The following is a 20029-nucleotide window of genomic DNA, read 5'->3' on the forward strand; positions in this document are numbered from 1 at the left end:
CAAACGCAAAATACTGAATGAAACTGATGTGTCAGGAATTTTTTTCTTCCAAGTCTATTGGAGAACAATAGGGGACTAAAAGGTCTGTCTCACTATTTTTGTGTCTCACTATTATCATGTGCAAAGTGCCCCCACTGTAGGCTGCAGGAACAATCATAATCGACAGTTACATGCAGGCACTGAGGCTGCAAAAATCCCAGAGTAATTAGTGTTGTCTGAATGCAATGACATCTGTGTTCTCGTGGTTCTCAAGACATGTCAGGCCAATAAGATGTATATGGAAAAATATGACAAGCATAGTAAATGCCCTTCTGAAAGGTCTTACACTTTGGGGAAAAGCTGAAGAAATAACACACATCACCTTCTTATTGTAAGCAATATACTTAAGATTAAAAGATCTGCAAAGATCTTTTGAGTCATTCATTCATTCAGGATACAGCAATGCAGTATGAAAAATATCTGCTTCAAGTCTGTCTCTTTTTAAAACTTTAACACAAGTGATTGCATGCAGTGGCAACGTATGTGCCCATTCCTGTAAGTAACAAACTAGGAAGCACATCTTATTCATGCTGCTTAATTTCTTTACTTTTTAATTTTAAAATAATATCTCTTAGTACTGGACATAAAATAGTGTAAAATGTGTTTTTAAATGCCTTAGAATTATGTTTGCATTTTTCTAACAATAAAGTTTGCCAAATTGATTGCATTAAAAGGCCTTTGTTTTAGGACATCTAACGCTTTTGCTGAGTGGTGCCTATTGCTGAGCCCTCTCTCTCTAGGCTGTAGCAGTATGTTGGAGCATGCACTTGCTCCAAGAAAGACATTAGTCATCATTAACAGAAGCACTGACACCAAATCTAAGTGCCTCTCCACAATGACCAAGTGGCAATCATCTTTCTCTTACACTGTCACTGCTGATTAGGATTTTCTTTCATGAAAATTTAATTTGCCCCTCTTTCTTCGGCTTTTTTTTTATTACTGAAAAAACACTGTATTCAGGGAAGAGTGCAAATACAGTAAAAGAAGCTGTACCTATAGTACAGCTAACAATATAAAGATGATCAGATTCCCTGCTACATATTTTACTTAATCCAACAAAATGAGACAGATTAAGTGAATGATTAATAAACAGGGTAAAAAACAAAGATTTTAAAAGGAATTTTGCTTTAAGAATCTGTAAGCCTCAAAAGGTGACTAATTCAAGAGATGTGAATAAAATTTCTGTAAATATTAACTGCATAATGCCAAAACTTTAAAGCGAAGACTACAATATTTCAGTAGTAGCCATCTTTTACTATATTTCAAATTTGTATTCTTTAGTTCTTAAAAAAGAAGACAGGGCTATGCACACAGACATGCCACTACAAACTTAATATTTAAGCATCCATTAACACACATCCTCAGTGTGCATTAACCTGCTGGCTAGTTAAAAAAAAAAAGGAAGGAATTTTCAGTTGCATTGGACAAATGAAAATGATTCATGCGGTCATGCAAGGTACTCCGCAGCTAGATGATACTACAGACTTGAACTCTGGTTCTGTACAATATCACAGTGTTAAACAAGATATCATAGCGATAAGTTATTTAAGGAAGTTTTAAAAAACATTTACTTTTCTGTTTTATTTCAATTTGTTTAAAGTTTTCAAAAAATGTAAGCATGTGATAGTTTGCAAGGATCCTGGTACAACCCAAACTCCCACTTCTGGTTATAAATATTATCTTCTCTTTATATTACTTACATTTTGTAACAAAATAGAGACTGATTTAAATTTTAAATATCTCTAAATTATTTTATACCCCTTTTAGAACATGTGTACTTTTAGTCAAAATCTGTTACACTTTTGTGTTTATATGAACATAAATTGTATCTCCCTTTAAATGTAAACATCCATATGAAATGCTTTTAAAACAAAAATCAGCCTCATTTCTTTTTAAATTCAGAAGTAACCATAATTCATCAAATTTTAATCATTAAATGTTCTATTTCTGACTATTTTATTGTGAAAAGTAATATAAAACGAATTTGAAGGTCAAATAGAAACTGCTTAGCGGCTAATACATCACATTTATAAATGGTTCAAGTTTTTTTTCTCTTTAAAATTGGTCTGCAGTTAAAACATTTAAGAGGAGATTGGGAATTAAAAAGGATTTTGAGGCAATTTCTAACTGCTGAACTTTTATAACAGGGATATCATGATTCAATAAGGATCTAGTCTAAAATAAAATCAAAACTATACCATAATAACCTAACTTAATTATCCTTGCAGAGTGGCTTTACAAATGATTGGCTCATTTCGCAATTTCTTAACTAAGTAAATATATTTCTTAAATTCTCAAAAGTTTAAAAGTAAACTCCGATTTTCAAAACTGCATACACAAACACAAATCAAAACTTCAAAAACTTACAACAATATAATTATTGACTCTATTGCTAGAACCAGTATATATTCAAGTAGAGAAGTTTAGCTCTATAACTTCCACCCCTCAACCTAAACCTCCAAGTCACTTGTCAGTTAAAGGTTGGGCGATTTATTGACCGCCTCTGGATGCATACTGTCAGTGCTGAAGGAAATATGAGAGAGGGTTGTTGCTACTATTCTGGAGCTCATTGATAATGACATACCTGCCTCTGTCACCCATTACCCATACTACAAACTACTTAGACCTAACTGAAAAATCAATAGCCTACTTGCACTGGTTCCTGTGGCTGCCTCCTTTGATTGTCAGCTCCTGTCTAGGGTCAGCACTTACATGAAAGGGGCTGTGACTGCCTGATGCTTTCAGGACAACCTAACGATATGAAACTAGCCAACAGAACAGTAAATTCTGTCTCCCTGCCCTCCTCATCAATTAGGCTTTGACTAGGCTTGCCTGTAGAAACCTGACCTTTTAAGTTTAGGTGAATATGGACTAGCTGAACACACCATTGCCCTCAGCACTGAGCCAGGAAATCTACTGACAGGTTAAACAAAACAGAAGGTTGTAACTGTCATAATTTGCATTGCACTTTCACGCCAACAAGGGTGTTATCAGTAGGGGCAAGCCCTGGAACACACAACTCCAGCACCCTTAAGCCACACTACTCATAAATTTTCAAGTGAAGTGAGATAAAACATAAATTCACAAACAGCAATGCATTTCTCATCTCTTAAGTCTTTTAGGTTTGCACTTTGCAACCCCACAGAGTGTCCATCAACAACCTCTCGGTGGTCACCTGGCACTCCTACTGCATTAACGAAGGACTTCCAAAAAAAACAACATAGAAGTAAAAATAACTCAACTATACCAATTGAAAAGCTATTTTAGAAAGAATTTATAATACAGCAGACAGATTGATTGATCTATATCTCAAAACGAGAACAATTAGATCTCAATATGTTGTCTTTTCCTGCCTCACTTCCCTCCCTCCAAAAATATCCACAAGCTTAGACAAATAATAAGTTATCGCAGAAGAGAAAGGAGGTGTTGAAATTATTTCCTACCATCCTACTCTCTGATAGAGCATCTTTTACAGTTTGAGGGAAAACTAAGAACATCTGTAAAATAAAAGATGTTAACACTTTTATGCTTGTCAGATCTTCTGATGAAAACAAGTGAAAAGCATGAGAAAGTAGTATAAAACTTTACTTACTTTGGTGACTCATGTTTTGAAAACCATTTCCCTGCTTGGATCTATCTTTTAACACTACATGAATACAGTAATATTATAGTTGCTTAAAGCAATGTCATTTCTCTAAGGAGAAGACTAACCATTTTTTCATTGTTGTTTAATCATGAACCTAAACTTTATTTGGCTTCAAGAACTGATATTTACAGAATATGTAATCTTGATGAAAATGTCAGAAACATTGAAAGTCCATTCACTATTTTAAGAAAAAAAAAGATACCTGCTAACCTTGTGTACACCTTTAAACACATACTGTTTTTCTATACATACAGGAATACACAGCCTGTTTCATTTTCATATTTTTATTATCAAGTCCTATCAAGCAATAATTAGCATACTCTTAGAATTTATTCCAACAGGTTGCTTGTTGTCCCTCACAAGTGTCTCCTATCCACAATTTGCAACTTTTTTGTCTTAAGCCTAAAATATGGAATATAACCATTTGTAAGCTTATTCTTCTCTATGATTTTTTCATGTTAAAAACATATATACCTATATTAGAGCAGCACTGTTTTACAGAAAGATTTCCGATTTGAAATCAACTAATAAAGATATAAACACCAACTTTAAACATGTTATAGTAGTAAATTACAGATTTTTATATGTAGAAGAGGTAGAAAAAACTCCTAATCCATCCCCCATTTAACAATTGAGAAAACAGCAGAGATAGTGACTTGATCAAGGTCACTCAGATAGTTTGTAACCAAGCCAGGACAAAAATTCAGGGCTTTTTCTCCGTAGACTAATGTTCTTTAGATACTATCATAGTGTCTCCCTTTATCTTATCTATGCAGGTAAGTTTCATGACAACAACAGTCTTCTATTTTTTTAAAAAATACATAGCTATGTATCATTCATTTTAGTTGATATTACAATTTATAGAAAGCATTGACTAATTTGCATAAAACATTAGAAGATTTGTAGAACATTTAACCAACAAGGTACTATAGAACAAACAACTATTAGAAATAGAAGATCTAATTAAGTATGGTTGGAACCCTTTACTTATCTAATATGATGATTAACTATGCATCTGGTAGCCTTTCAGGTCCTTTGTGTGCACCTATCTGATAGCAAAGTGAAAGGGCATGGATAATGTCTGGTCCCAGCAAGCAAATCATTTGGAAACAGTCAGAGCCATAGATCAAAGATTTTTCACTCTATCGCAGCTGATTTAAACCTACCAACTCAGATTTTGTCTACGTACAGAACCAGTCAGAAAATAAGAGAATGGCTTTTTGGGATCCAAAGATAATAAAGGAAGATAGAAAGGGAAAATTCAGAAAAGAAACAGACTGGCAGAACCTTGATACACAGAGGCCAACACAGCTGTTTTATATCCTAGCTTTATTTCAGATGGTTAAAGGAAAAGTTTCCATTCCTTAGATCATCAAATATTATTTCATTTATACTACACAGATGTCTTCAATACATAGATTAGAGCCAATGAAGGATTTTTGTTATTGTGTTTAACCACTACGGGGAATCAAAGAAACCTCTCAGCACATCACTTTTATTCTAATTCACAATGTTTAAGAAACAGGCTAGATTTTTAACATTTCCATTAAAAATAACAAAAAGTCCATTAAAAATTTCCTGTAATCTTAGCAGAAGATTGATGCCAAATTACTACTACTAATAATAATAATATAGATGGGGTGCTGTAGAACCAATATATTTTAAAATGAACTAAGATGTTTAAAAAAGGCTAGTTTCCTAAAATATAGCAAAAACCTACCCATACGATGTGTTTAACTGATAATTTTAAACATAGGTCCACAAAATGTCTCATATGACCTAAAAGAAATATAGAACATAATGCCAACTCTTATATTTTGAACTAAGTACAGCTCATACTGGCATAATCTACATCCCTAATCTCAATCATCTGTTTCATAAACGTCTGGCACTGATCACAAGGGAAAGTAGAAATGGGAATGGAGATGGCTCTCAGGTCCCAAGAAACAAATTCTACATGTCAGTAGTATTATCTTATTAAACAAAGGGTATCATACCTTCTTTAAGCCATAAAATCTGATGTCTTGAATCAAACTTAAGCGAAATCAAAAGCTTTGATTTATTTAGCATCAAGTTCAATATTGACTAATTCTTATTTTCCAGTATATCTTCTGGAAGTGATATTAAAGACCAGTAAAATTTGGTTCTCTAGGTGGAGGAGACACAAATAATAATCCACAAATTATATAATCATTTTTCAAATAGTTAAGAGTTAACTCTACTAAATGCATGCTTTCATTTGTTAAAGATTAAAGTGAGTTATGAAAGCCAAGCTATTTGACAGGCAAAATTTAATATTTATCTCATGGTATATTAATAAGTTCAAATTGTTGAAGGAAGAAAGGAAAGAAGACAGACAAGGAAGAGAATCTTATTCTAATTTTTCAGAACAACTGTAAACTATACGTACATGGAAATGAAAGAATGTAACTGCCACAAGTCAAAAATGTGTATATTTAAAATGAGAAAAAGATAAATGATTTCTTAGTAAGTCCAAAAGAATATACCAAGATAAGTGTGAATACAGTAAGTTCAATGAAACACCTTCTGAAAAATACTTGCTGAATTAACTTGAATTGTCTTAACAATTCATATCCTAGCTCAGTAATACAACACTATTTACTTTTCCGTCAGGCTAAAAGCTGCTTATTTCCATTTTCCTGAGTGCAAGTTCTTTGCTCTATCGTTGCACATTTTGTTGACATCAAATTATGTATAGCTTAATAAAGTACTCATATATTCAGTTGTTGTTCAACTTGGGAAAAAACTAACATATCGTGCTCTCAATTTTCTCTTCTTACTAAATAAACAAGAATTAGACTTGTTGAAGTCTAATAGGCGTAAACATCATTAATCAAATATATCATCCAAAGTAATCCAAAAAAACTTAAAAGGCCACAAAAAATATTCAAAAGTACAAAGAAAAATTTACTTTTCTGTATAGTTTGATAGGCTTACTACGCAAAGTTAAAGCTGTTGCTTTCACCTGATAGAACATTATCTTAAATTCAAACTGTTCAAATGAGAACAATACCCTTGGGTTACCAATCAAGGAGATGACAAGATTTTTTGTTTTATTTTTAAAAGCTATTTTGTGAGAGGAAAAAAAACAATAACAACTTGTTTTAGAAGCATGACTGATCACTTAAAATTAATAGGCCCTAGAATGAACTGTTCAAAGAAAACATTCAATCACTGATTATTCTCTAGATTGAGTCCAGAATAATAATCATCAATAGCTTAGAAACAATCTCTGAGACTTCAGAGTTTTGGAAAATTAGAACATTTGACAAAGAATGTGGTTTTATGTTAACTTTTAATACAGTGTGGATAGTATTATCCTGACAATCGTTGTTAAAGCTTCTTACAGATATTTTAATATAATTACTTCAATAAAATTTCATCAACAAATACACTAACAAATTGTGTTTGGGTCATTTACTTTTCTTTCTGTTTTTACTGGAATAGTTTTTAAATTCAGAGAATTTAGTATTTATTTCCCCATTTATATTTTGATGCTTCCAAAATTTTCCTTTTAAAAAAAATCAAGCATTTTTATAAAAGTGTTGAATCATTAAGTGCATAAGAACCAAAAATTTAGCAACCACATAGATATTTCAAAGGTAGATTGTAGAAGATAAAAATATATATATAGGTAAACATGTGGTCCTTTGTTTTCCAAAAAGCATAAATCTTTCAGAGAGTTGATTTTTTTTGTCAATAATCTGATTATTTTTTGAATACTTCTAAAATGTTTTCCTGGAAAACAAAATCATATAATCTAAAATCTGTACACTCTTTAGTAAAGATTATTGAAATACTGTATGCTATTTCTACAGCTAATAAAATAATGGATATCTTTTAAGTCTCAGTGATATGATAAAGTAAAAATGCCCTGAAGTTTTAACTCAGTAAACACATTTCTAAGTACAGATCAGCAAAAAAGAAAACAGTTTAAGGATTCTGTATTCTCTGGAAATGTAAACAGGATTATAACTGTCAGATGTACAGAAGCACTGACTTTAGCCATTAGTTTGGTTTTGCTTCTGAGAAACACAACATGAACTACTGAATCATTTCTTTTCAAATCCATACATTTCCTGCAGCAGTTCAAGCTTCATCAGCATTGCAGGAATGTATGAAAATGACAGGCAAAGAGCATTAGTTTTCTTTTTTCTCTCATATTGTTTTCCTATAAATGGAAGACAGGGTTCTTTCTCAAAGCAGTTAAACTGAGGCTGTGTAAGTCAATTGCTAAAGAAAAATATGACTGTATTTTCTCTATAAGAAAGTACCACAACTGGATCACTTCTTTTCAGGAAAAATTGTGAGAAAAATCAAGTACTGTATTATTATCTTAGAATAAAATAAGATTAGCATTCTAGCTTAATTGCCCATTATTCTTCAATTAGATGCATATTCAGTTTTTTAAGCATTTTGTCAACTCTATCACCTTATTTTAGCACCATTCATAGAGTACCCAGTTCTGTTTCTAATTTTAAATATAAAAAGTCCCTCAAATTAAAATATACCAATTTTCTTTTGAAAATATATTTGCATAAATCGTTAAATTTTTTATTTCCAAGTTTCTGTACTCACAAGTGTTTCCTTTCAAGAGGAAATTCAATTAATAATTAAAAGTTTATTTAACCATGATCAAGTAAAAATAGGATGCAATGTGTAATCTGGCTACTATTCTGAAATTTAAACATTCACGTTTTTCAAAAACTAGTACTGTAATTGCTATAATGACTCAATTTTTTGTAAGGAAATGGAAAATTTTCAGAGTAAAGTCTAAACGTACATATTGTAGTTTATAATAACTAAAAACACGCCCACCTCAGTATTATCATCTACATTCTCATAAAATGTTCCTAATGTAATGACGGTGAAGGTAGAGCCTAGGGAAGTCCGAAGGTTATGGACTACCGGAAATCCAAAACAAAAAATTCAAGTCACATCCTGAATGTCCTCCTTCTCTTTTTAGGAACGTCTGCAGCCAGCCCAACATCATAGGTTAGGGCAGAAGCATGCTAATGTTGGCACTGCCTAAACCAAACAAACAAGATGTTTAACAGTCAAATAAAATGTCCTGCAGCCTCCCTAATGAATTTGTCAAGGACCATCAGATTTCGCTCCCCCTCTTTTGCCTCATTAACTCAAGTATGATGAGACGGATTATAACAAGAGAATACAGATCAATCGGTCTGAAGACTTGAAGTGGCTTTTAGCCTCTAGAGTTTCTTTCTCTCACTCAGTCTCCTTTAATAGAATACGGTATCTCCTGCAGAAGGGGCTGCCACTTCGTTTTAATACACCATCAAGGAGCTGCTGATGGACTTCTATACTAACATACATAAAAGCAAAGGTGACAGGGGCTCTTCAATTACAGCCTCCTCGGATACCGTTTCCCCCTTCAATTATTCAACCAGAGGAAGAGCGGATCCGCAAACACACAGCTGAAGCAGCTCTTAGAACAGAGGCAGCTAGAGAGTGAGGTGGGGTGGGGGAGGGGGGAGGAAAGGAACTAGCAAGAGGGAGCATTATTTGCTGGAAGTGTTTAAGTTTATTGCTCGAATGATGTTTCTAATTAGTACCACGGCAATAAATTAAAGTCGCCTTTGTTTAACTGATTTATTATTTACTAGAGCATCTACCTTAGACAGGGTAAATTGGTAATGAATTGTTTTTAAATCAAAACATTTGTAACGTTTTATCATCCTTCAGCCTCTGTATGTAAAAGTGGAGAAACACGGGGACAAAGGTGCGACGAAACTTAGTCGTGCTTGACAGAGCCGGGAGGAGAGGAGGAGCGGGGTGACAGTCGAGCGGTGGCGCGAATATCCGCGTGGCCGGGGCTGCCCCACCCGAGAAGGGAGAGCGCGGGCGGAGCGCGCTGGGAGCCTACCCGCGACTCTTGGCCGGCGGCGTGGCACTGGAGCACTGAGATGGACAACTGCCCTCATCCCAGGGACTTTTCGTAAACACTCACTCCCAGAAGTGTCTCGGGCCGGGCCTGTCCACGCGAGAGGCCTCAGCCGCTCGCGGACCAGAGACGACCAAGAAGCGGCCACCGCCAGGGTCGGGGAGGGAAAGCTGCGCACCCTCTAGCCCCGCCACAAGTCTCCGCCCACTAACTGCTCTCGGGAGAAGCTGCTATGGATGCTCTCCCGGCTAGTCACACAACTCCCTGCAGCAAAGTGCCCCTCCTGCCCAGTAATATTTCCCAGAGCGCCGGTGTGACCTCGCGGGCAATTGCCAGGTTACCGACAGAGTCTGGGCTTCCCAAACGCGCGAACCCCGAAAGGGCCGTGGCTTCTCTGCATCCATCTGCAACCAAGCGTTCCGAGACGCAAGCTGCATTCCCCAAGAAGGCTGGAGCCCGGCAGACGCCCCAAGTCTCTGCTGCTCCGGAGAAGTTGACGAAAGCTCTGCGTCCCAAAGTTTCGCGCACGCTTACTTCTAACTGTTCTTCCCAACTCCTGGACAGTGAAGACAGATCCTAGGCAATAAATCCAACCCGATTTAAAAAAAAAAAAAAAAAAAAAGGCCAAATAGTTCTTTAGAAAAGGACTTATGGCAACGAAAGTGAAGGGCTAGCACGGTACCAGTGGTCCGCACCAGACACGTAAGAAAGAACCAAGAGGTCCAAGTGTCTAACATCACGTACATAGAGAAATAAACTTTCCCTATGTAACTGAATTCAGGTTCACCTGGTCCAGCTTTTAGAGAGCAAGTGAAGCCCTCCCAAGGGATTTTGCACAAACCCAATACCGGGTTTTGCAAAACAAAGTCTTTGCTCAAACAGCTTCGTAGAGGTTTATTCTTATAGCATTCTCAGAGAACATTACGTCCAAAATCTAACTAAAAATAATCCCATCTAACTGATTTGTCTTAAAAAGACTCAGAATCCAGACACCTGAGGTTCACACATAAACCGTCAATACTAAGCAAATCAGAAACACTGTTACAGCTTTTTTCATCCAAAAGTAGGACAGATTACAATAGGTATAGCTCGAAAGGGTAATACATATAATAAAAGCACATGCATCCGTTTCATTGAAATGCCAGGGGAGGAGTGAAGCCATCTGTGTAATCAATAACAGGATAGTTATAGATTTTTGCAGCAGTTAAGTCTTTTAAAAGCAAGAGTCAATTATGAAAATAAAATCATTTTACAAGTGAAACTCTGTACTGCCTGAGAATATATTCAAAATTAGATTTAAAACAGTAACATTTTAAGAAAACTTTAACTCAGGTTCACATTTACCTCCCTTCATTTTTGTTTAAAAATGTTAGTGGCTTACTTTAATTTAAAGGTATATCCAACAAAATTCTACCATATATAAAATTTGCACCATTTCTCACAACTTTAACATATTTTCTCTCTAATAACTAGTCAGTTCTTGTAATAAAGTAATAGTATTAAATATATCTGAATCTTAATTATGAAGTAATTATCAAAGTGCTTGCACTATTTTTGCCCTGCCCTGTTTTTCAACAGCATATGGAAATTACTGAAAAGAGATTTATGGTCATAAACCCTCACCCCATATCCACTCCACCCCCCACACCCACCCCCACTGATAGACAAGTACAGCAATTGCTCTGGCTCTTGGCAACAATGGGAGGGGAGGGGAAGAGAAGGGAGGAAGACTTTGCCAGAGGAGAAAACCTAGAAAAATTTAGGTCCTTTCCCAAATTCTCCTTCCTCCTCCCATTTGCCTTCAAGTAAAAAAAAGTAATTTTGTTGCAGTCTGCACCTTCTTCACAATGTTGATAGGAAAAAAAAAAAAGTGAACCTTTCTGAACCACTGCTACTCTCCCTCGCGTTATTCCAGCCATCTCCAGAAGTCCCTTCTATATAGACTCTCTTTTTCTTCCTTGCAACTGATAAGAGAGGAGGATAAAGAAGAGGGGGCTGTAAAAATGTGTGTGAGCATTTGACTTCTACTATCTCCTCCTATTCTCTTACTTCTCTTTTTACCCCCTTTCTTTATCAAGTGCAGCGGTGGCTGCTACTGTCTGCCAAGCATGCCTGTCTTCTCTCTCGGATTGGCTAAAGCACTGACAGCTCGGATGGCGATTGTAGGAACTGAAGCTCCACCCCCCTCATGATGGCACTGGACCATTCATAAACTAAATAACTCCAGGAAACAGCAAGGCAGAGAAAGAGAGAGAGAGAGAAACAGATTAAGAGAGAGAGAGAAAGTGGAAGAGGAAGGAGAAAGAGAAAGAGAGGAAGGGAGGGAGACAGAGGGGAGAGAGGGGAAGGGAGGGAGAGAGAGATTAGGAGGGGAGAGAGAAAGAGAGAAACGTCGGAGGGGGGGAGGGAGAGACGACTCAGAAAGTGGAATCTGCACAAGCAACCTAAAGGGGGAGGAGAAGAAAAACCCTTGAATCGTTACAACTAAACCCCAGATGCAACGCAAGCAACGACTTCGTCACACTAAAATAGATTTTGTGAGGGCTAAAATTATAAATTACGAAGCAGAAATGAATATCAAACAACTTCCAGCGGTTTGCACCTAGAGAAAGACAAGAAGAACCCACTGCAAACAAACAAACCCAGTCCAAACAACGCCTCCAGTAGGAAAAGAGGAAAACCGCTACAACAGACCCCCTGAGAAGAAACCAGACCAACAAGCTGAGAGTGCGGGGCGTCTGCAAACCTCCGAGTGTGCGAGTGTGCGGTGGACTGAGTTGCACTTCGCTGCTCTCTGGACATTAATTACATCCTTCACCTTCCATTTGGGGGAGGGTGAGGAGAAAGGCACTCACCTACGCTGAGTGAAGAAGTCCTACCAGCGTGGGAGAGAAGTTTAAGAATGAAACACTGAATGTTTCGCTTTTATTTTTAAATTTGCTTTGGCACTTGACCTAATTTCCAGATTTCTGGTCAATCTCGGCTGCAGACATCTAAGCCTGACCTCCTGGTAACCTGAATTTTTCTCTCTCACCCTCTTTTTCCCCTTCCCCTTCATCTCTCCCACACATCTTTATTTTACATATCAAGAGAAAGCAAAAAAGTCCCAGCAGGTATTTTTCTTTTTCAAAGATCACCTTTTTTCTTATTTTCTGCAGAAGAAAAAAAGGTTTCGAAAGCGGGGAAAGGAAGAGCCAGCCGGCTGTAGCATCAGCCGGTCAGCCCAGGTGGAAAATAAGAGTGAAAGTGGGGCTTAGGGGGAGCGCACGGCCTCGTTCGCAAGCCGCAGGGCCACCACCAGCGCGTGAGCCTTGGATCCCTCAACGTATTGCGAGACGCCGGTGTATAGCCCGGACCTTTGCCCCAACATGATCGCCGCTCAGGCCAAGCTGGTTTACCAGCTCAATAAATACTACACTGAGCGCTGCCAAGCGCGCAAGGCAGCCATCGCCAAGACCATCCGAGAGGTCTGTAAGGTGGTCTCGGACGTGCTAAAGGAAGTGGAGGTGCAGGAGCCCCGCTTCATCAGCTCCTTGAGCGAGATCGATGCCCGCTACGAGGGGCTGGAGGTCATCTCGCCCACGGAATTTGAGGTGGTGCTCTACCTAAACCAGATGGGCGTCTTCAACTTCGTGGACGACGGCTCACTGCCCGGCTGCGCGGTGCTCAAACTGAGCGATGGGCGGAAACGGAGCATGTCTCTCTGGGTCGAGTTCATCACAGCGTCCGGCTACCTCTCAGCACGCAAGATCCGCTCACGTTTCCAGACGCTGGTGGCTCAGGCGGTGGACAAGTGCAGCTATCGGGATGTGGTCAAGATGATCGCGGATACCAGCGAGGTCAAGTTGCGCATCAGGGAGCGCTACGTGGTGCAGATCACTCCGGCGTTCAAGTGCACGGGTATCTGGCCTCGCAGTGCGGCACAGTGGCCTATGCCCCACATCCCCTGGCCAGGCCCCAATAGGGTGGCGGAGGTCAAGGCTGAAGGGTTCAACTTGCTCTCGAAGGAGTGCTACTCACTGACCGGCAAGCAGAGCTCTGCGGAGAGCGACGCCTGGGTGCTACAGTTCGGGGAGGCTGAGAACCGCCTGCTGATGGGCGGCTGCCGAAACAAGTGCCTCTCTGTGCTGAAGACGCTGCGGGACCGCCACCTGGAGCTGCCAGGCCAGCCGCTCAATAACTACCACATGAAGACGCTGCTGCTGTACGAGTGCGAGAAACACCCGCGGGAAACGGACTGGGATGAGGCGTGCCTCGGCGATCGGCTCAACGGCATCCTGCTGCAGCTCATCTCCTGCCTTCAGTGCCGCCGCTGCCCTCACTACTTTCTGCCCAACCTCGACCTTTTTCAGGGCAAGCCCCATTCGGCCCTGGAGAGCGCTGCCAAGCAGACCTGGAGGTTGGCCAGGGAAATTCTCACCAATCCCAAAAGCCTGGACAAACTATAGGGTGCTGGGGACTGCTTGAAAAGCAACACAAACGGGGAATGCTCTCATAAACACAACACATACAACTCAGCGACAAACAGTGGAAACTCGGGACAAAACTTTTATACAAGCCACTTGAAAGAAACAGGAATCAGGCAGAAGACCTTCATTAATAAACACGCAAACAAAAAGAGGGCAAACCACCCAACCAACCAAAATCATATTCTTGCACAAAAGTGATCGTTTTCTTCCAAACAATGTGAATTTAAAAGGTCACACAAAAGAAGCAATCGGGCTTTGCCACCACAGAATGAAACCCAAGGTACATTTTCAAATCAATGTATAGTAGTTTCTCCCTTTTCCTTCTTTCCCCCTCTCCTTTCTCCCTTTCCTTCTCTCTTCCTCTCTCTCTTTCACTTTGGATTGCCTGAATGTTGTCACCAAGTGAAAAAAAGTATTTAATTATATGTAAAATTTCTCTTTTAAAAAAAGTTTTGCTGATGTTAAATGTATCTCAGTGCCAATGTCAGACTGTGTTCCTCCCTTTCCTGCACTTCTACCCTCACCCTAAGCAGTCTTGTTGAAAACAGTAATAAAAACATTACTTTACATTGTAATTGCCTGTTTTGTGGATTGTTCTTAAATGAAGGCAGTGAGATCACCAATTTATAATTTACAATGTAAAGATGTGAACTTGAGGAACTAAATAGAAGAAGCTTCCATTTGAATTCTAATTTGCAAAATTTACAAATTCAGCACATTTTGTAGATTTAACCATACAAGTTCCCACAAAAAAACCCTTAGAAAAGAGAAAATACTAATTTTACCCAATTACACATTTGTTCTGTAAATTTTAAGATTAAAAGTAAGATCTTAATTCACACTTGAAAAAAGGATAGATTTTGTTTGGAAGAACAAAGTGTGACCGTAATTTTTAAATTAGAAAAAAATCATTTCACATTTAAAAATTAAGAGATTTGCTATCTTATGCCATAATTTTAACAAAGTCCACTCTGAGTCTGAATTACAAAGGAAATATTTATGGACCTTTTCTGAATAGTTACCACAATCAGTTCATATTTTTCCTTCAATTATTTGTCCTCTTCAAGCTTTAAGTAACAAAAACTTAACAAATCAACCACACGAAAAGAGAATAAAATGGTTACAGCAATATTCCTTTTCTCGAGCAAATGGTGATATGAACAATCTATATTTACAAATTACTTCAATTTTTCAAATGGCTTTGCTATAAATGCCATAACTGTGAACACTTTTTATCAAATATTCTGAAGCTGCTTATGGGCAACTAAAGCAAAAAAGGTTTTGATACTAGTTTTATGACCAAAGAATAATTAATGTTTCAATAATTTACATATAGGAAAAGTATGTTCCTCTTCTTTTTCCTTTTCTAAGGGTAACAACCCAATGTACTGGTTTCAATGTTTTACCTTTAACAAAGGTTTCTTTTTTATACAAGGAACTAACTGATTAGAAAATAGAATAATTAGTAAAACTGAAAGTATCCCAAAGGAACTGGTTTGTCTTCTTTATGTTGGAGGTAACTATATACACTATTAGATATGCTAATGATGAGGCACAGGTACAGAATACATGTCAGATGAAACCCTTTAATATTTAAAACTTATTATTGAATTAGCCCAGTTTTTAATGTATTGATAAAATCTACAAATGAGAGATATACAGAAAAATGTTCTAAAAAGCAATTTTAAAGATCAGAGGAAGAAGTTTGAGTAGGGGAGGGAGTGTAGGGAGGGATGAGCAGCGGCAGGATAGCAGAGATGGATGAAAAACAAGGAAGCTACTCAGGGCTCTGACGCCTAGTTCACTTGATTAAACAGGCTCAAGTTTTAAGATTTCCTGGCAAAAATTCTCTAGTAAAAAAAGTTCTGTGTTAGAAATACCAACTTTGATCTTCTCAGTTCTGAAATCATCTCCACTCTTTCAACCTATATCACATCTTTCTCTCGTCTCTCGTCCTGTAGATGTAGAACAAACTCACTCTAATACTAAGTGGTTAAAACCAATATAATAATTTTTTTAAATAATACAAAATTAATTTATTCTCGGAGGAAAACGTTCTGATTTTTAAGAACATTTTCCAAGCAAGTTGTAGGTGCTTACATTTACAAAGAATGCTTTAAAGGGCACAGTGTTTGCTTTAAAAGATAAAAAAGACCTTTTTTTCTACTAACAAAAGTATTTACAGCATTAGACACATATCTCTTTCCAATTATCCCAAGAAAAAAGTTTTTAACTCTTGACAAAAAGAAACAAAAATTCCCCAAATTCAGTATTTTTTCCCTCCTTATTTAATTTAATGCAGGTATCACCAACAAAAAAAGAAAAACACTGCAGCAACACAAGTGTCCTCAATTACAAAATGCCTTTAAGCACCAGTGTCTATACAAAATCAAAAATTCTTCCAATAATTGGCTGAAAAAATTTTAAGAATATAAATCAGTAGAACTTTTGATTTCTGTAGTATTAGGCTGGCTGCAGAGGTACGAGATAATTTCTGTGATTAGGCTAAAAGATCCTGTATTGCACAAGCAACAGGGGGAAAAAATTAATTTAATAACACTGCACAGAATAAGACCAGAGAGAAATAAAAGTCATAACTTCCCCCAAAAGGAATACATAATTTCAAAGAGCCTAATCGCAAAGATTGGCAGAGGTCTAATATTGAAAACAATTCATTGGACACCTTTAAATTAAATCATGTTTTAGATTTTAAGCCATGTATGTCCAAAAGTATAACAGAATATTCTAAATTAAATTCCAGCCTCTCAGATTCACAAACTACCATAAATTAGGGAGTTCAAGTTATTTTGGTTACCTTCCTCTCCCAAAAAAACTAAAATACATTTTCAGCCATTTCAGATATTCAACAACAGAGAAAATCTTTCTAGTTGATGCAATTTCAGCATTAAAGTTTTCTCTATCTTGGGTTAGCTGAATTATCAAGCTCAAAACAATCAGTTCCATCATAGCCTTCCTTTCATACAGTCTACCAAATTCTGTCTTAATAAAGGCAGCAATTCTAAAACACAGTACTAGAAACATATATAAGGCAAGAGATGATATGTTTGTAAAGTTTTTAATAAAAGTATAACATTTTTATTAAGAACTACTTTGAAATACTTCTAAATCACTAAAATTTAATAATTCACATGATTATAAAATGAAAGAACCTCTTTCCAATAAACTCAGAATATATATGTGTATGGACACACACACACACACACACAAGCTATCAGCCTGTAAAATAAATTATTCCATCTTTTAAAACCACTTCTCTTCTACAGGTTGCTTATTTTGCTCATTTTAAAAGAGACTTTCCTCTCAGAAAAAATTCTACCATTTACTTTCATGAAATAACCTAATTTTGGCTTTATGGCTATGCCACAAATGTCTCTTAGTAAAATAAAGTTGCCAACGTCTGAAAAGTAATCAGAAATACATTTTTAAGGGGAAATTACATTTTCATTTAAGAATAGGAAATTATGCAGTGCCTTGTAAAATCAACCATAGGTAATGGGAAACAGAGGTATCACACACACACAAGACATGCTTGCGTGCACGACAGAGTAGTAAGTCATGAGGACAAAGCAAGGAGAGTGATATATTGGTATTATATCCAGAAAATATAAAGGCTAAACAAAATAATTCCACTCTCAATCTCACTGAATTTTGTAGCTTAATTCACCCCTGGACTCTTTGAGGCAAAATATATTTATAGGCGATATTCCCTGAGGTTCTCCCCCAACCCCTGATGAGCTAATGATAAATGCAATTAAGTGGAAATTGTTTTTGAATCTAAATGAACTTCAATAATCTAACTAGCTGGTAAGGGAATCATAAGCTAAAGAAGATACTTGGCTTGCATATAGTCAGAGGCAATTCAGCAAGAAGTTCACACCAAGTCTGTCAGATTTTACCAATGCCAATCATACCCAACAGGAGCCCACCATCCCATCATAAGAAAAAAAAATCCATAAAAATGCAACCCGCTTCTCATCTTCTCACCTTGGGGTCGATCTTCTTGAAGTTAGGATCTTCTTCGTCCACCTCAAAATAGAGTTCGGAGGAGGTGACAGAAAGAGTGCCCTTTACTACAACAGAGGGGGCCACTAGCTGAGCTGGTGTGCTCAGGCTAACAGGACCTGCCAAAAGGAAAAGACAAGCCACCCAAGTTGGAATGATATGTTTCAAAATTTATTTAATTTTTAAATTCTCATCTCTAGCACCAAATTGCCTGATAACTCCTTCTACACTTACAAATTCTGTCCATCTTCCTGTGAAAATGCAAAGTTAGGATTCTCCTACTAAGAGATTTATAATGATAACAGTAAACTGGGATGCAATTATTTTACAGAAGTCTGCAAAGCTTTGGTCTAATCTCCTGGTGAGAAGGTGGCTCTGCCTAAATAAATCCAACAACATTCCATTTAGAAAACAAGCCTCAGGCTATCCAACAACATGGAACAACAACCAGGAGCACGGAAGACTCGATAGGCTTCCAAGGCCAGAGGTTAGCTTAGAGTGGCTGACGCATGATTACAAAAAGATCACTAGCTTATTGGTGAAGTAAGAAACAATAAACCATATTCTCTGATAAAAATTTTGTAGCTGGTCGACACGAAACCTCTTCCATAATAACTTTACCCCATGAAAAATTGGTAAAAATACTTCTTTTCTAAGCCTACCTTTCCACTGTTAAATATTGTTCAATGCTTGCAAATCTAATATTAGGGTAGTTCAGGGACTCTGGGAGTAAACAGCTGGAGGGTGGGTTTCCAAGTGAATGAATTTTTATTGGAATAATCAAATCTCCACAGGGCTTATCAAAGAGACAAATCAGCCTGCTACTGAAAACAATAGATTCACTACAGATAGAAGAGCATAAAGTATATTAGAGCTAAACCTAAAATAGGGACTAAAAATAATAATTATATTGTATATATTTATGTAGAGATAGATGTAGTAAGAATTTGAAATCTCATGTCAATTCCTCATTGTTCAATCCTGTAGTGAGGAAAACAGTAAGAGAAGAATGGCACTTATAGTTCTGAATTAATATAGTGCCTATAAACACAGTACACCTATGCAGGTAATCAATGGGTGAATAAATGTTTCAAAATTCAGATGAATTGACATTTCTGTCGATTGTTAGAAGGGTGTTGGTCCTTAATCTCACATCAATCTTAATGTGTGCCAGTAGGACAATAGAAGGGATGCTCTGCGGAGATCAGAGCAGGTTTTGCCCTCTATTCCCAATGTACAAATACATTGTGTTTGCATATGGGCAGCAGATAGCTGCAGAACAGCCATGATTTCCCAAAGCTCATCCCCATAAATGGATGAAATAAGCAGCTATGTGTTCTTTTGCTGTCTCCTTTGCCCTCTGTACATTAGCATGTAATCCTGAGAAGAAATAACATTTTTTCAATCACTCTCAGACATTCAATTACAGGGTAAGCAGACAGCTGCAGGAGCTAGGGCAGCCTAGGTCCTACAGAAGACCCCTGACAATTTCCACTTCATTTCTAACCCACACCACTTTATTAGTGTGGATTACTTCTTAATCCTATTGCCATTGTCAAGATTATATAATTAAACTCCCCTTTCACCTCTATTACTGTATGAATGTATTACTAGTAGCAAGAATAAAAGCAAATAGAGGAGGAGGAAATGGGTAAATGGATGTGAAGGAAAAGACTAGAGAATAGCACTGTGTTTCCTACTCTCTACTCCTGCCCAAAATCCCTTAACAGTATACTCCAATTAATTTTATTTTACTTTACAGAGAGGTTGATGGTCATCAGAGAAGATACCATCATTTATTTTTGCTTTTCATTATCATTCATTGCATAGTAGCACAGGTTACAGATATGTAACTAAATAAAAGATTTGTGATGCTTTTTCTCTTAAATTATATATTTTTCACCAATAGAAACTGTAGAATCTTTC

At 37.2% G+C, this 20029-nt stretch overlaps 2 protein-coding genes across 10 annotated transcripts in view; one reads left to right on the top strand and one right to left on the bottom strand.

The window, feature by feature from the left end:
- The window catches only part of LRBA (LPS responsive beige-like anchor protein), a 705137-nt gene that overhangs the window by 268490 nt on the left and 416618 nt on the right, over positions 1–20029 (bottom strand). For all 9 annotated transcript variants that reach the window (XM_070504873.1, XM_070504881.1, XM_070504880.1 and 6 more), the window contains exon 40: positions 18086–18222. In XM_070504873.1, coding sequence (XP_070360974.1) covers positions 18086–18222 — 137 coding nt within the window. The remainder of the gene's footprint in view (positions 1–18085; positions 18223–20029) is intronic.
- On the top strand, positions 12216–14647 carry MAB21L2 (mab-21 like 2). Its single transcript, XM_070504891.1, has 2 exons — positions 12216–12621; positions 12770–14647. The coding sequence occupies exon 2, from the start codon at positions 12980–12982 to the stop codon at positions 14057–14059; it is 1080 nt and encodes a 359-aa protein (XP_070360992.1). The 5' UTR covers positions 12216–12621; positions 12770–12979; the 3' UTR covers positions 14060–14647.

Source organism: Equus asinus, chromosome 3 (assembly GCF_041296235.1).
Source record: "Equus asinus isolate D_3611 breed Donkey chromosome 3, EquAss-T2T_v2, whole genome shotgun sequence".
NCBI lineage: Eukaryota > Metazoa > Chordata > Mammalia > Perissodactyla > Equidae > Equus > Equus asinus.